This window comes from Mangifera indica, chromosome 3 (assembly GCF_011075055.1).
Source record: "Mangifera indica cultivar Alphonso chromosome 3, CATAS_Mindica_2.1, whole genome shotgun sequence".
In the NCBI taxonomy this organism is placed as follows: Eukaryota; Viridiplantae; Streptophyta; class Magnoliopsida; order Sapindales; family Anacardiaceae; genus Mangifera; species Mangifera indica.
Genome location: NC_058139.1, coordinates 10,172,414 through 10,189,964, shown reverse-complemented (window position 1 = coordinate 10,189,964; position 17,551 = coordinate 10,172,414). Strand labels below are relative to the sequence as shown.

Genomic DNA, 17,551 nt, shown 5'->3' with positions numbered 1-17,551 from the left:
ACCATTATTTTTAACATTTTAGCCACATCCATTCATCAATATTGCAACTTGCTTTTCAGGTTCTCTTTCTTATTCCCCATCTCTCTTTCAAGTCTCACCATCAATTTATACTCATATGTGCAAGAATTTGTGGTTGATAGCTAGCTTTGTTCTATATTCAAGGCAAATTATTTAACAAATGATGTGTTTGCAAATAGCATATATCCAAACAAGATTTTTTTTTTAATTTACAGATATGTACACTCCAAATGATTTTTTTTTTCCCCAAAATCTAGACTAGAATCTTCATATGTAAAAATTTGAGAAAAGTTTTGTATTTTTAACAATATTTACTTAAAAAAATACTTGTTCTCTTGTATTGTTTTGTAGAGATAACAATATTCAGACGTTTCTAATTATAATTTTTTAATTAAAGAAATCGAAGCTTTTTTTGTTAATTGAAAAGACTAAACATTCTAATTTTCTTATTAAAGAGACCGAACATTTTGATTTTTTCTTTAATAGACCAAAGTTTTACCTAATTTACAACCCACAAAAATCTCAAATCATTTTTTTTTCCAAATTTATTTCTAAAAAAAATTACGAAATGCACACAAATTTAAAAAAAAAAAAAAGGACCAGAATCAATTTCTTATTTTGTTTTAATTTGAAAGTAAGGTTTTTTTATGTTGAAAGTTTGAAATTAATTATTATCTGGGCTCATTAAGGAACTCATGGTCAATGGTAAACAACAGTTTTTTCTGGTTTTCAATAAAATATTATTTTGTTTAAAATAATTTAAGTAAACAAGATACATATAAATATATAAAAGAAAAAATGCTTAACATCAATAATCAACATTTTGATTAAAAAAAGTTTGAAACAACTAAGATACGTAATAATAAAATATTATTTTGTTTAAAAGAATTTAAATGAACAAGATATATATAAATATATAAAATAAAGTAAGGCTTAACATCAATAATCAACATTTTGATTTAAATAAGGTTTGAAACAACTAAGACACATAATAGATAGGTTGTAGGAATTGAAGTTTAATCCATTCAATAAGAAAATCGCAAAGTTTGGTCCAATAAAAAAATACGTGTTTTGCCATGTCAACAAATATTTATCTCAATTATAATTTTTGAATTAAAACAAAAATTTTGTGAATTAAATTTCAACAGTAATAGATTTTAGACTTGCTTTTGTGTAACAAAATATAAGTTTGATCATTTTAATAGAAAAGAACTATTTGATTTAATTATCTTATAGTAAAAAACAAAATTTGATAAATTCAATAGAACAAAATGATATTTTGGTACTTTTAGTTAGGGCTAGATTCGAAGCGAGCTTGTTCAGGCTTGAAATGAGCTTTGTTCGAACGAGCCCAAGCCCGAGCCCGAGCTTACCTTGAACGAGCCCAAGTATGAACACGAGCCTAAATTTTAAGTAAAAAACGAACACAAACCCGAATTCAAACACTGGTTAAGCGAGTTTAGCTCGGCTCACGAGCCGTTCACTCAAATGAAAAAATATTTAACTTGAAACAAACAACACCGTTTGTTTCTTGAAACCGAGCTGTCGAGCCTAAAGCGAATCCGAGCCCGAACTAAGTGCGAGTTGAGCCCGAACACCAAAATTATGAAATGAGCCAAACACGAACATGTGTTTAGCAAGCTTGGCGAGCCCGAGCCCGAGCTTAGGCTCATTGAAAACGAGTTGGACCTTGTTCAAGCTCGGCTCGTATCCAACCCTACTTCTAGTTGTTATTATCTCTTGTTTTGTATTATTGTTTGATAATATACATTTACTAGAGAGAGAGACTATCGATAGACACATTGTGACCATGGCACAAAAATAAAAACTCGGGCTCTCATGTTATGCTTGGTATAATTTTGAGCATATGTAGAGTTATGATGATAATGCAATTGATGACATTTTTTGAACTGGGAAAAGAAAATTTGTTAAGGATTTATGTGGAAGAACATATGTTGAATTAGTGCAAAAGGTTAGGTTGATAACAAATTCGAATTGAACGTAACAGTGAGCTAGACATAGAAAATCAAAATATTGCATGCAAATGTTAAAATTTCGAATATAAGTTATGAAACTTGAATCACATATTGAAAAATATGAATTTCTAATGTGAGGTTTATATGGGTTTACGCTCTCTAATATCAATAATTAATATTTGAGATATAATTTTTTTAAGGTTTATATATCAAAGTCATCATCACGAGATAGTGACACTGATATTACAATGTTTTTCTGGATTAGTAGAGAACTAGTGTATAACTAGCCTGTGTAGGAGCCAGGACAACGAAGCTCCTGACATTGCAGTATTCTCTCGGAGCTTTTAATCTGTGGTTGAGGATCTTGATCTCGATCTCTCTAGGGTTTGAAAGAAAATGTCAGCTTAGTGCAACAAAGTATTAATTCCTTTGACCACCTATAGACGTAAATTTGGTCCTGAAATTAATTCCGTTTTCTCTTCCACCTCTATTTTCAGCTTTCTCATTGGATATGGATATATTGCATTTTATGTATAGGATGCTAAAGCCTATAGGTTAATTAATTTCTTATTCAACTCCTTAGTTCCTTCTTTTCTTTTTTTTTTTCTTATTTCAAATGTGTAGCAATTAGTGAGCGTGTGAATGTCTTTGTATTGACATTAATGAAAGATTATTCAATAATCAAACACAAAAGTGGGTTCTTTAATTGAATCTTATCTTTAATAGTCTTCATTAAGATGAAACAATTATATACAAAGTGAAGTGACCCACTGGTCTGGTGGTTCTTCAGCTGCTTCTCATAAGTGTTGCAGGCCATTGAGTCTCGGAAAAACAAGACACTAATTATAATTAGGGTATAAAAAATTCTTTCAGGGGGTTTAATTAGAACTAATTAATAATATTTAGGAGTCCGTCTTTGATTAATTTTATTCATGTCTTCTTAAATGAACACATAATACATATGAAACCAAAAAGGCATTGTGAAAACAATCCCAAAAATTGTATACCTACCAAAGAATAGTTAAACTAATTAACAAAAAAAATTAAATTAGTTAAAGATGGATGAAACTTCCTCTGTCTCAGAAGATGAAGCTAATGGCTGATTTGTTAAGATGAGCAGATGAGGGACAGCATGACCCTCATGCTTGCCCTAATGAAGCCATGTTTTAAGGTAATTAAAACAGATTAATTACAGATAAATTAAATTAGCAATATATAATAAACAACTAAAGTAGAGGTTAGTGGGTTGTTCTTGCTTCCTATTCAGATTGAAAACGAAATGGAATAACCCTAGAAAGATTATTAGAACAAGTCATCCATTCTCCACCATAACCCGAGACCCCATATTTAAAAATTAATAATCTGAAGATGTACTACTAGAAATGATGTTCAAGTTCAAACCAAACCACATTTTTCTTCTTTAAAATTCTTTTAGGTGGCATGCGAAGCAGTGTGGGTGGTGGATGATTTGGTAAGACCATCATAATATTCTCTTGTTTGATTCTTCTCCAACATTAGTTTTAATATATATGTTAATAAACTAAAGGAAAGAGAAAGTAGAAAAAGTTATTATGCTCTTAATTTATTATTGATCAACCAGTACTAATATTTATTTATAATTAAGTGGTCATAATTAAATTAATATATCATGATACTCAAAGTGACGGTGATGATCAATTAAGCTGGCATTTCAATAAAGCCACCGTGCTGGGGATACAAAGACCAACCCTCTTTGCAGGGTGCAGAAAAAACTTGATCAATTTGTCAAAATAAGAAAAATTTGTTTGGCGGCTTCAAAGGTTTGTTTCACACTTTAGACTCTCCATTATTAAAATAATGGATCGATCTCATGCTTTGTAAATTTCTCCTTTTAGTTTTTTATTCTTCCATACATGTGTAGGGCCATGTAATTTGGCTTCGATGCTTTAATTGCAAGTGTAATATGGGATCCACATGCCCTATTTCGCACCTAATTATGCATCCATAATTAATTAATTTATATTAATTAATCTTCTCTACCATTATGTGTGATTACAATGACGATCACTATCACAATTACAATATTATTATTGTTAATTATATTTCTTGTAAAGATATATCAGCCACAAAATTTACCAAGATTGATCAAAATATATCGTCTACTAATTCTAGCTTCATGATTTGAGAAAAAAGGCATATATATGTATGATCGAGGTTTAATGTCTTATTAGTTGATGTGTTTGTTTTTCAAAGAAATAGTAGAATCCCAGGTCCCATAATCATTGAAATTAAGTGGGGAGTTTATATTATACTAAAATGGAAACCCTAGATATACATATTCAGTATATGGTTTTAAATTCCTGGACTTGGGACTGCCACATGACATACATATATAAGGTTAACAAGTTAGAAAAGGTAGATTATGATGATGAAAACAAAATTTAGAAACAAAAGAGAAGGTTGATTTCTCAATCAGTCAGCAATGGGGGCGCTTGCAATTGGGGCTATATAAACCTAATAGCTAGGTCCAATAATTTAACAAATAATGTTTTCCAAAACGAGGTTACGGCACTTCCCTATTTAACAAGAGAATCTGACCAAAATAAAGAGGGATATGTTTGACATCCAATCGAATGTTTTCACTGCAAGGTTTAGCTATCATGTCACTTCATTCAAACAACACAAGCACAGTGATTTTCCTTCAACTTCACATTAGGGTTTAGCAAGTTTTTTATTAGATAGTGTGTATTATATATATTATCCCAGCTGAAAGTAGAGCACCCACTTGGCTTACTAACTTTTTTTAGCAAGTTTTGAACTACATAATAAGACAGTTTTCAGTGCATTTAGAGGGTTCCAAAGAGATTTAACTCTCGGAAATGGGCACTTTTGTTGCAGTGGGAATAGTTGAGTTAGCTGAATAGATCTATTTTGTACATATTCACGAATAGAAATATCCTAAAACTATCATATCACGATTTTCATTAGAATAAATAGAGAGTGGTGATAAGATTTGCATTTTCATTACGTGAAGACATGTAAATGTGGAAGATCTAGAATTTGGCACCATGTTAAAATTAGCTACCTAGCTAGGGTATTTTCCTGAATGAATTAACTTTAAAAGACAACCACACCTATAGTTCTAAATATATATAATTGAACATTGATTAATTTTGCATGCGCACATTGATCGCATTATTGCCCACTTGATTGGTATCCTTGAAAAGAGAAGTAAGTTTGGATTTACTCTGTGAAATAGACTGATTGATAAGAATAACAACTCATCCCAATTGGAAGCTATCCTGAACTTTGCATTTTCATGATGCATGTGGACACATGTGGCTTTGAGGAGGCCAGATGTTAACACAATTTGAGTGAACCCATTTGGTTAGTTTCATATTTGTGGAAGCAAAAACCTTTGATAGTACGGATAAATGTACATTAACTTGTTAAATCATCATGTAATCAAACAACAATAGATCTATTTGTCCTATTGAAAACTTTGTCTATCTTAAGTGACAACTATTGAATGGGATAGGAATATGTTCACTTGTTCAATCATTATGTATTATTACAATACATACAACGCATACATATATCTTACGAGTAATATTATATGTATATATTTTAAATATATAAAATAAATATATAGATAATATATAATTATATGATTGAGTATTATTTATTTTTAATTTAAAATCGTATAATTAAAATGTAACCGTGTAATATACATATACGAACAAATTTTATAAATTTATCTATACAAATTGAGTAATTTTAAAATGAGAATAAAAATAAACAATTATATAATTTAATCAAAAATTGTCCCCTCATTTTATATAAATAATTTCAAATACCCATTAATTATAGTGTTTGCTTTCATAATGTGGGCCCTCTATTATTAATCGGGTCAGGCCCATCATGCCCTGTAAAGAAAACCCAATTAAGCCCTAGGTGAGCCTCAAACTCCCATGGGCTTAAGCCCAATCTCTTTCCTAGCACTTCCGTTTCAGGGTTTTTCTCCCAGCAATAGAAACCACACTTGGCTGTAAAAGTGCCGCCTTTGCAACTCCGTAGGCTCCTTCACCACCTCTCTCATCCGTTGCCTCACCACAGTGTCCTTTCCCCACAACCCACTCTATATTCCCGTTTTGACCCTTTCCATTTTCTCAATTTCCTCTATAAACCATTCTCTTCTGGATCCACCATAAACCCTAAAATAACCCTAGATGGTGCAGATTAAGAACTCGCTCAATCTCTCTCTAGAGAGCTCCTTGCAAATTCTGACACCGACTTATTACCTGTTTCTCAAAGACTTCATCTCAACTTTTCTCACATCAAGCTGCACTGGTCCTCTCCACACTCAATCTTAGCCCTGAAGCTGGCCGTACAGTTGTAGGGTTTAACCAATGGCTTACCAAAAACGCTAACTTTTCCCACTCTGATGAAACGCTGTCATTTTTCACGGATTATTTCGGTCGTACAAAGGATTTTAAGGCGATCTATGAATTCCTTATTGAAAATAAGGAGGTTTTAGGACCAAAAACCCTACAATCTTGCATTGATAGACTGGTTCGGGCAGGTCGGCCAACACAGGTTTTAGGGTTTTTTGAGAGAATGGAGGGGGATTATGGGTTTAAACGTGACAACGATTCACTGATAGTGGTTGTGGAGAAGTTATGTGAAAATGGGTATGCGAGTTATGCGGAAAAATTGGTGAAAAATACTGCAAATCAGATATTCCCGGAAGATAAAATATGTGATTTGTTGACGGGAAACTTGAGGAGGCAAAAAGATTGGCTGGTGAGATGTATAGAGGAGGTTTTTTGAGCTTGGCTCAATGGCTTTTAATGCTATTCTTGATAGTGTTTGCAAGCTTTGTAGAAAAAAAGATGCATTTAGGCTTGATTTTGAGGCTGAGAAAGTGTTGGTTGATATGGACTATTATGGGGTTCAAAGGAACGTGGAAACATCTTTTATTACCAAAATAGAGGGATAGGTTAGTTAAAAGATTATTGAATAAAAATAATTATTTTGTTTGATAAAATTTGATAGATATAAATAATTATTATGTTTAGTTAAATGTAATAAAAGAATACTATTTAAATACGTTTAAATATAATTAATTTAAAAGATTTTTATATTATTTATTATATTAATTAAAAATAAATTTATTTTTATCTTAAAAATTATTAAATAATAATATAATTATAATAAAATCAATATTACTTTGATAATCTTTTAATACTTAAAGTAAATATGATAATCAAAGTACCATTTATATTACTTGACACGTCAATATTGGTAATAGAAGATTATTGTAATTTTTTATTATTGACAAATTAAATAAAGTAATAAAAGATAGATTACTAAGACAATCTTTAAATTTTAGAACCAAACGATTTAATGTGATGATTAGTAATTTGTGTAAGATTAGGGGAATGAGGATGTCAATGAAATTGTTTAATAGGATGGGAGAGTGGGGTTGTTATCCAAACGAAACTACATTTCTTGTTTTGATCAAGAGCTTGTAGCAGGCGGCGAGTGTTAGAGAAGGTGATGAAATGATTGATAGAATGAAAAGTTCTGGTTATGCGATTGATAAGAAGGCATATTATGATTTCTTGAAGATTTTGTGTGGGATTGAGAGGGTTGAGCATGCAATGAGCGTGTTTGAGAAGATGAAGGAAGATGGATGCACCTGGGATCAGGACCTATGATTTGTTGATGGGAAAATGGTGTGCTCATAACCGAGTCGATAAGGCAAATGTGCTGTTTAGGGAGGCATTGAGTAATGGTGTGCCAGTGACCCTCAGAGTACAGGGTAGAACCAAGGATTTTGAAGAAACCAAAGCCTGTGGAGCAAGAGAAGAGGGAGACATTGCCTGAGAAAATGGCGAGGAAGAGGAGACGTCTTAAGCAAATCAGATTATGTTTTGTGAAGAAGCCAAAACGCACGATGATGCGACGAGACTTCTGATATTGTCTAAATTTTCTTGTGCAACATGGAATTATCATCAAGAGAGCCGATAACTGATTGTGAGCTACGGTATTTTTTATATTCTGTGATTTTCATTACTTTTTTAACAAAAAATTATTGTTGAAGCTGAATTCTGTCAAGGTGTACTTTTCATCTGGTATCGAGAGCACAGTGTAATTCCAGACACCATCTGGATGAGTTTTAAAATTTTGTATTTTTTGGTCACAGCGCCATGTTTTCTTTTCTTTTTTTGGTAAGCAAAAATATGTTAATAAAGAAACAAGAAGACAATAAGAAACAAACTAAACCTGACCCAACATGGGCAGGACAAAACAACGACAAACGCAGGCTATCATACAAGAGAAAGGGCAGGCCAAATTGCCAAGGGAAAGAACAGTAGAAAAACAACAAACTTGAACAGTCAAGAAGAAAGCCTAGCCTAGCCTAGGCGAAGGGGAAGCCAGAAACCACAAAGCAGGCAAGGAGCAAAGGCAAGAAAAAAAGAACTCAAGCCTGAACACCAGACCAGGAAGACAAGCATTGCAGCAAGCTGGAGAACACAGCGCCATGCTGATTGTCAGCTGTTCTGCATTCTATAAATATAAGATTTTCGCTGCAGGATTCATGCAAGAATCTGTTTCTGTAGTTGAACATGTTCCATCTAATTTTGATAAGGTATCGTATTGAGGATTCATACTAGACTTATAATTGTCATAATGAAGGAAAAGAAGAAACTGAAACTGTACTTGGCCTCTAACTGATTGCATCCTGCTGGGCAGAGGCAATACCGTGTCAAACAAGTCTATCAATCTCATGATGTTATTAGGTTTTACGCAGAATAATTGTTAGTACATCAACTCTCTAATCTACACTCTTTGAATTGAAAATGGCATAAGTATTCCAAGTCCTTATAAAGTCTCCTTCCAGAACCGGATTGACCTGTCAGTGCCACAGGTAATGAAGGCAGCCTCTGCTGGTGAATGTTCAATCCAACGAGGTGCACCGATATGGTTTGAAGGCCACCTTGCAACTTTTTCAGCTGTCAAAGCATCCCAGATAACTATCTGCATCCACAAAAGATTCATTTGTAAAACTATAGAAAACAATGGACTTTGTTATACTAATGAACCTGAACAAACCTCATTGCCTAGTTCATCAATGGCTAGTACAAACTCTTCAGTATCATTGAAAACAGCCTGCAGATACACATTGAAGCACTAAGATAAATGTAACTGCAAAGAACACTAGAGACAACAATGGAACTTTTGCCAGAAAGAGAATATTTGGAATGCCCAGATCCTTGGCAGAAATGTGTGCAAAACAACCCCAACCAACTTAAATAATGGAATTATTCAGTTGAACTAGAAAACAAACTGCATAGAATAATCACAAAAATCTCACTATAAGTACAGTAGCTGTGGGATATACAATTCACCGCACCAAAATATGATCAAATACACCAGTCTAAGCACTGCATGCAAATGGGGGTTAGTACCTGGTAAACCAAATTGGATTTTGTTTCTTCTGGTTTGCAGATGTACAACAAATTGCAAATGTTGGTTAAGTACAACCTCTGGGCCTATAAGAATACATTTCAAATTCTAAAGCCCATGATCTCAAAATTTCCTGGAATACTTCCTATGACTACAATTGAAGAAAAAAAACAGGCAGAAAAGCCAAACAATTTACTCACCTAGGGAAGAAGTGGGAAGAAAATGGAGAAAGAGAGATGTTGAGTAGCAATTACTAACCTAGTAAAAACAAGATAAACCAGAAAGTGAGAGAAGCAGCAGGCAAAGCCAACATACCTGGCATCGCAACTGTGCATGTGAAGCTCCGAGATATTGTTTAACCAATCTTCCAGTGCCAACTTCCCAGAGCTTTACAGTAGAATCCTTCCCACAAGAAAGAACAAACCTAGAAAGCCAAGATTCAAGTCATGATCAGGAACTTAACATTGAAGAGAGAAACTTTATCGCTCCATAAGATTCTATGTTTTGGCATCCTCTGCTATAAACTTCAATTGCATATTCTGCTTTGTTACTTTTGCAGTTGAACTCTAGAAATGCTTGCTGACATCAAATAATAAGATTACTCATAAAAATCAACAACTAACAAGTGCAGTCATACAACTGGACTACAAAATTTAAAGTCATGAGTATTATCAATGCTTTTTACTTGGAGAATTAGTCAAGACAAGCCTCTTCATCACACTTGTGGAATGTATAGAACTCACATTTGACAAATTCCCAGATAACTCCATTCTTCACATTACAATCACAAAATGGATAGCCTTTTACTTTAATGTAATAGCTTGTTTGCATTGACATGATTTCCATAAGTAACCTAATCACCAATATTTACATGTACATGTAATTATCATGCTATTCATACCTTTGATCCTTCGTAAAGTTTGCACTGGTGGCCTCTGCTGTTCCATGAGCACCAACTATGGAGCGCACACAATTGGCGCTTACCCCATCCCATAACCGAATAGCACCATCTTTAGATGCTGTAACATACATGCCGCCAGTGGATGAATACCTCACCTGCATAACCCAAAAGATCAAACTGATTAGCTTCATGATCTCAAGCTAATTGTTACTGCAGACAATATATCCTTCCACTGAGAACAATATAGTATGTTGGTGATACCTGATTTATGGCTCCATTAACACCGATCTCTGGTGCATTTGCAGATAGATAACACTGAAAGGTATTAATGTCATACAAGTGTGCAATTTGATGATCAGTTCCTGTGTTGAGTTTTTTCAGTTCAACCTTGTCAATGACCATATGCCAGCAAGACTTAGGGGAATGCATGATACAATTTCTAGAAACAGCACTAAGCATGATTTACATTTCTCCTTTCATGAAGAAAGTTAAAAATAATTACAATTATTATTAAAGTTGCTATTATTATAAATGATATGTCACTGACAAATAGGGCTGGATTCGAGCCGAGCCGAGCTCGAGCTCGGGCTCGGCTCGGCTTTTTTATGGCCGGCTCGAGTTCGGCTCGTTTTCGACTTGGCTCGGCTCGTTTTTCATATCAAAACGACACCGTTTTGTATATATATATGGATCAAAACGACGTCGTTTTGTATAAAAATTTTAAAAAAAAAATTACCGAGCCAGCTCGAGCTCGATCGAGCCGAGCAGAGCCCGGCTCGAACCGAGCCGAGCCGAGCTCGAGCTCGAGCTGGCTCGGCTCGAATCCAGCCCTACTGACAAACCCTTGCAGAGAGAAATGAAGAAATCTTTTTGTGTAGTTTTATTCAAACAGCGTAAAAAGTTCAGCATAAGTCATAGCATTCTTAAAACAAGGTAAACCTTAAAAACCATAAGAGATTGTGATAATTATAGTTTGGAACTAGTGCAAAGGTTAAATGAATTATCATGATAATCTGTATATAATTCCCATAATATTCAGATGAAAAAGCAAATATGGAGGAAAAGAAATCAAAGCGGTCAGGAAATAATTAAAATTAGTGAGAAGTAAATAGTTACCAGCAAGAAGAAAATCTCCAGAAGGATGAAAAGACACAGAACGAACGTTGTGAGTATCCTGTGTCAGTACAAGCAAAAATTACTACAGTAGACCCACATATGTCTGAGTGATAAAATATACTGCCAAAGTTCAATTCAAGAACCATGCTTCTATATCAAGATGACAGGAAAAACCTGGATAACTCTGTATGCTCTCTTTGCAGTAGCTTTGGAAAAATCAAAGAACCTGAAATGTGTTAACAAACACCACAAAAATAATGGGAGTTCAGTTCATTTCTTGAGCACCAAATTGTCAATGTTCAGTGGCTTCATCAATAGACAAGAGAAGAGCTTAGGAAAACTAATATGTACTGTGCATAGCCCTAAGAAGATACAGATTCCATCAATGAACTAATAAAAAGAAATTTCGTACAGATTCAGGAGAATATGAGTTGATGATGGCAACTCCTATTCGATTGGATTAGAATAAACATACTTTATCGTGTGATCTTTGCCTCCAGATATCAGAATAGTGTTTTGAGGATGGAAATCCAAATCATTAATTGGCTGCATTTTATAAGTAAAGAGTTAGGCAATTAGGGGCAGATATTTAAGACATCTAGATCACCTATTATGAGGGAACAACTGAAAAAAAAAAACCAGAAAATAGAAATATAATGGCCAAATCCAGAGTGAAAATTAAAATTTTCAGATCAAAGAGATACATGAAATTAAATAAGAAGATGTCAGCTGTTTCAGCAGATATCATGTGAAAAAAGTAGAATCATCCCACAACTGCAAAATTAACTATTAAACACACAAATGCATTGCATTTATTATTGTATTTTGCTGGTGGCAAATATGTAATCATGAAACAGATGTCGGGCATATTTTAATCATGTTACATGGACTCTTGGCCCATACCAGACACCATAAATACTGTCATAGATGCAGACACTCCATTTCAATGGAAGATGTTCACTTTTTTAATCAGGCAGTTCATCTACAACACTAGTACATGAAAAATGCACTCAGTTGGAGACACTACGTCATTTCATTTGTCAACAGGATATTGTGTATATAAACAAACACACACACACATATGATTTCTTATTACTTAAGTTTCAAAGTAGCTGTCACCATACAACAGCTAGAAATTAAGGTGGATAACCTGTATATGGTCGTAAAATGTTCGTATGACAGGTCGTACAGGACCTTCTCTTGAATCCAGTAGCATCATTTGCTTGATTTTTGCTATCTGCAAGAGGATATGAACAAGAAGTTAGATACTGATCGTATTAAGTAAAAAACTGAGCACATAATTAATAGGATGATAACCTCAAAGAGTTTAATGGAGGTGTCTGCACTTCCAGTTGCAACAAACCTCCCATCTGGACTAAATCTTGCACATCTGGCAATATTCTAGAAAATTTCAATGATCTGTCCATATCAGATTCTTATAGAAGTGATAAAATTATATAACCCATACCAAACTACAACAGAAAGTATGTATCAGAAATATTTCTTGCTGCACAGCATACCTTGTGCTCTGAAAGATGTCGTGTCTCATGCTTTGGAAAATTCTTTGATGAGCCTTTTGCATCCAGCACGGCACTGATTTCATAGCAGAAATGGAGTATAAGGGCCTTTTCTCCTTGTCCTATTAATATTAAAAGTTTTATAACTTAAAACTACATATCTATCAGTGCTGCCATAAAAGTGCTTCTACCTAAAGGTAAACTAAATAACATAATATAAGCTTTCTCTTGGTTATTTCTTAGAAAAATTATTCACATATAACTATCACAGGAATATGGGTATCAAATGCAGAAGGAGGAGTAACATAATAAGCAGAAGCACCAAGACCAGACAATACAAAAGCACAAAATACATGAAATGTGATAATATGCCTTAGATACAAGATAGATGAAATGACATCCTGAAGATGAATTTAATTAAACAAAACAATAGAGTCGATCCTTATCATTAGGCTTTTAACAAATGTTCCAAGAACAATATCAGAATCTATACTTAAAACTATTTTCCAATTCCTTCCAAAGATACACAAATCTGCAAGCTAATTTTCAAAATGTTTCATTTACACTATTCTGCGAAGGAAAAGACAGGGACAAGAAAACTAACCGAAAAAGCAGATAGAAAGAAATAAAATGTTTCCTTCATTCAGTTTGTCAAACAAATTCTAAGAAATAAAAGAAACAAAGGTATATATGAGGTGTACAAGAGGGTGGTCAGGGGACATTTTAAATTGTTTAGTTATCCTTTATAGAGTTCAATTTTTCATACCCTAAAATTGAATTCTGTAGATTAACATTACACATTTGAACTTTAAAACACAAATAACGTGCTGTTACTTCATTACCACATCATTTATTGTAATTTGCTTAATTCACGTTTTCTTCCCTTTTTTTTTTGGTCTTAGTCATCTTTCCAAACATTCATAACTCATTTGTTTGTATATATGAATTCATACGTGTCGTTTGTAAATTTAGTATTATTTGTGCTCCTATTCTCTTATAAGGATGACAGATTTCAGCATTTACAATCAACAGAATTAAGCATGGCATCCACACACCAAATAATACTCATTCACAATTATAAGTCATAAACAACGATATTAATCATTGAACACAATTTTGCATAATTACAGTATAAAGCCGAACAAAAAAGCAAGTAAATTGCCTGAAATCAACAGGAGCAGCTCGGGGAGCTGGGATTGAACCATAAACTGCAGGAATGGATGCTCCGGAATCATACAATGGATTCAAAGGAACCCCTCTTCCTATCTCCTCTTTATCCACTGCAAGACCCTGTTATTAACTTAGAACCAAACACTCATCTTCTACTGTTTAGAACCAATAATAAAAATAAATAAATATGCACAAAAAAGTTATAACCTTGGCGACAAGCTCAAGAAGCTTATTCGGCGGGGCTTCAACGTTCAACGGAGTCATTGTTGCTGAAGCAACTGCACTTGCAGCCTGAAAGACTACAAAGTTTCTTGAATTGTTAGTTAATTATGAAATTAAAAATTAAAAAAAAAAAAGTTGAGAGAGAGAAGTTTGCCTGAGAGAGATTGTTCTCCCGAAGATGAGCAACAATGAGAGAATTAACCTGACGAAACAGCTTCCCATCTTGCAATATCTGCTCCACGCCGCTGCTTTCCATTAATTTTCCCGTTAATTTCTTAAACCCTATCTATACTCAGAATCGCTCAAACTGTATTATTTTTTTCAAATTTCTTAAACCCTAATCAATTCAAGTCCATCCAGCAACTGTAACTCTGTGGGTGAGAAATTATTTGAAATGGTTATTATCATAATAATTATTTTTGGGTAGGATTATCATAATAATTATTTTTTTATATAAAAAATATCCACCTGAATGGGATAAATTATTTTAAAAAATCAATCACATCATTAAATATTTTTAAAAAAATTTAAATTCATAATCTCCTATTTTCTTTTTTTATTACTCAATCACAAAATCAAGGGCAAAGGACTTATTATTGTCCAAATTTTGATGTGTTTTTAAAGTTTCACTCATAAAATTTCAAAAATTTAAATAATCATTTATAAGTTATTAACTTTTAACCAAAATAAGAGTAAAATTGTTATTTTATCATTAAACTTTAAACTTAAAAATTTATATCATTTCCTTCCTAATTTTGAAAAACAAACAATTTTTTTTATCTAAAAGTTTAAAAAATTTACTTTTCTCTCTAAAGTTTCTTCTTTATTTTCAAGTAACGAGAATCAGTTGTCATTGTTGATCAACCACCCCAACAACTTCTCCATCTATTGACTTCCCATTAGAGTAAATTTGTCAAATAAAGATAAATTGTCTTTATCCAATGAACTTGCTTTGGTGGAAAGTCGATGGTTGGAGAAGGGATGACCAACTAATAATGGCAGCTAATTTCCATTGTCGAAGAATGAAAAAAAAAAATGTTAATTTTCAAAATTATGAGAGAAAATGATATAAACTCTTAAAGTTTTAGAGGTTTAGTAATAAAATAACGATTTTATCTCGATAACTAATAATTTTGATTGAAGTTAACCGTCTATAGATAAGTATTTGAGTTTTTAAAATCTTGTAGGTATAATTTTAAAAATGTATCAAAACTTGAGTGAGAATAGTCTTTTGACCCAAATCAAGGACAAATTAAATTTATCTAAATTATCAAAAATAAAATATTATTGAAACAAATCCATCTAATATCAATTAATGTTAGTAAAATAACCAAACATTTCAAAAATTAATTTCAAAATAATAAAATGGTTAGAACATGAGCTAAAATGGAAACCTATAAAATCTATTAATATGGCTGATTTTAATAATCTTTTAACTTAATAAAATTTTAATTAAAATGAGAATAAATTGAAAATGATCCCATATTGATTATTAAAAAAAAAAAGTGGTTGAAAATACGAGTCAGACACACAGACACAACGCAAATAGTTGGTATGCCGTTCCCATCAGATTGTAATGCATTGCAAGAAAGACCAGTGACAGCTATTATCATCAAATTAATTACAATTTTTTAATAAACCGATGTCGTTTTCTCAATTATATGCATGATTGCCTGCCTAATTTTACCATTATTTATAAAATATAAAATGTATTATATATTATAAAATTTATATTTTTACTTTAAATTGTTTTTTTATTCTGAATAATAATATGCACATTTTTTATAATTGCCAAGGATTGTCGGCACAACACATGTTAATGAGAAAAAAAAATATAATTAAATTAAATTAAATTAATATTAATAGTATATAATTTATATATATATTTTATTTATAAATAATGGTATACTATTATATAATTAAATATAATTTTATTTTTAATTATTAAATTATATAATAATATATTATTATTTATATACAAAATTATAGAAAAAAAAACTTAAATTAAATATTAGGTAATAATGAGTGTTAGTTTCGTTGCTCAAAAGAAACAAATAAAAATCTGTTTCATTTGCTCCACCGACACGGTGTTTTTTGGACTATGACTACAACTATGGGCCCACGTTCTTTGCTGTCTTTCTGTGCTCTGTCCTTTTTTCTACACCGTCTGGTTTTTTATCCACGCTCATATTTGTTTCTTTCCTAAAATGCCCCTATCGACTCTTGCAATTTTTTTCGATTTTTTTATTTTGTAAATATATGATTTTATATGAGAGCATTATTTATTATTTAGAGCATTTTTTTTTTTTGTAATAAAAGCCAAAACAAAAACAGAAAAGCTAAAAATTTAATTATCTTCATTAATAATAAATACTTTTTTCATTAAAAATATATATTTATTGGTATATATGTAACTTCAAGTTTTTCTTTTATTGTTTAAATTTATCATTTTCTCTAAAATAAAATACTTGTTGTGATATTTTGAGTCTATTCTATCTTTAGTAGTCTAAATATAATGCCAAAAGACTTATTTTTATTTAAAATTTAGTGTATTGTCAAACTTTTACCTATTAAATTTGTTAGTTATCAGTTTTTATGGTCAATGATATAGACAAAAATGATATAATAAAGACAATTTCGATCGAAATCTAATTATTAAAAAAAAATAAAAGATTAAAACCTTAAAAGAGGAAAATATAATTTTTTTAAAATTTAGGTAAAAAGAAATTATAAATTTTTAAAATTAAAGAAAAAATAAGATTAATTTTTATTTTTTAAATATTTATTAGTGAAATGATAATAATATCATTAGATTTAATAAATTTTAGTAATTTTAATAACTAAAAAATAAGTATTTGAGTTTTAAAAACTTAATATATAAGAGTTTAGTAATAAACTAAACTAAAGTTTAAATAAAAATAAATCTCGTGGCCGTAATATAAATTATGAGAAATAAGATGGCATATTGATTGATTTAAATTGCTATGGGTTGATTGAAATCTATCTTAATATATTGCAACCAAACCATATCATATAAAAAGAACAAGCTTTCTAATTAATAAAATTCGATTAATAATAATGTGAACACCGAGGAAAGAGGACAAAATAGTAATTACACACCACGTAAGTGATTACAGGGTGGGTTTTGTAATGTCCACTTAAGCAACGAAGTCTTCTCC

At 31.8% G+C, this 17,551-nt stretch overlaps 1 protein-coding gene and 1 pseudogene across 5 annotated transcripts; one reads left to right on the top strand and one right to left on the bottom strand.

The window, feature by feature from the left end:
* The first annotated feature begins 3,126 nt into the window (after positions 1–3,126).
* Positions 3,127–8,436, top strand: LOC123211082 (annotated as a pseudogene).
* Positions 8,437–8,608: 172 nt separating this feature from the next.
* Positions 8,609–14,777, bottom strand: LOC123212481 (cleavage stimulation factor subunit 50). Of its 5 annotated transcripts, none has more exons than XM_044631638.1 (14): positions 14,527–14,773; positions 14,358–14,441; positions 14,143–14,270; positions 12,984–13,056; positions 12,781–12,864; positions 12,614–12,700; positions 11,939–12,009; positions 11,638–11,689; positions 11,464–11,521; positions 10,609–10,709; positions 10,348–10,502; positions 9,762–9,870; positions 9,093–9,149; positions 8,609–9,017 (listed from the first exon to the last, which is right to left on the bottom strand). In XM_044631638.1, exons 1-14 carry the CDS (start codon positions 14,626–14,628, stop codon positions 8,862–8,864), a joined length of 1,317 nt encoding a protein of 438 aa, XP_044487573.1. In that variant the 5' UTR covers positions 14,629–14,773; the 3' UTR covers positions 8,609–8,861. The 5 variants fall into 5 exon arrangements, with proteins under 5 accessions (XP_044487573.1, XP_044487576.1, XP_044487577.1 ...); XM_044631640.1 differs by lacking the exons at positions 8,609–9,017; positions 9,093–9,149 and adding exons at positions 9,158–9,326; positions 9,449–9,532 and having other exon boundaries at positions 14,527–14,777; XM_044631641.1 differs by lacking the exon at positions 14,527–14,773 and having other exon boundaries at positions 12,984–13,102; positions 14,143–14,260; positions 14,358–14,447.
* Between the last annotated feature and the right edge of the window lie 2,774 nt (positions 14,778–17,551).

Bases quoted from the DNA above. Each gene is read 5' to 3' on its own strand.
- LOC123212481 (XM_044631638.1), bottom strand. From the start codon at position 14,628: ATGGAAAGCAGCGGCGTGGAGCAGATATTGCAAGATGGGAAGCTGTTT. The intron at 14,442-14,526 runs GCAAACTTCTCT...GTAGTCTTTCAG, and splicing joins GGGAGAACAATCTCTCTCAG to GCTGCAAGTGCAGTTGCTTC. The intron at 11,690-11,938 runs GTATGTTTATTC...AACACATTTCAG, and splicing joins GGCAAAGATCACACGATAAA to GTTCTTTGATTTTTCCAAAG.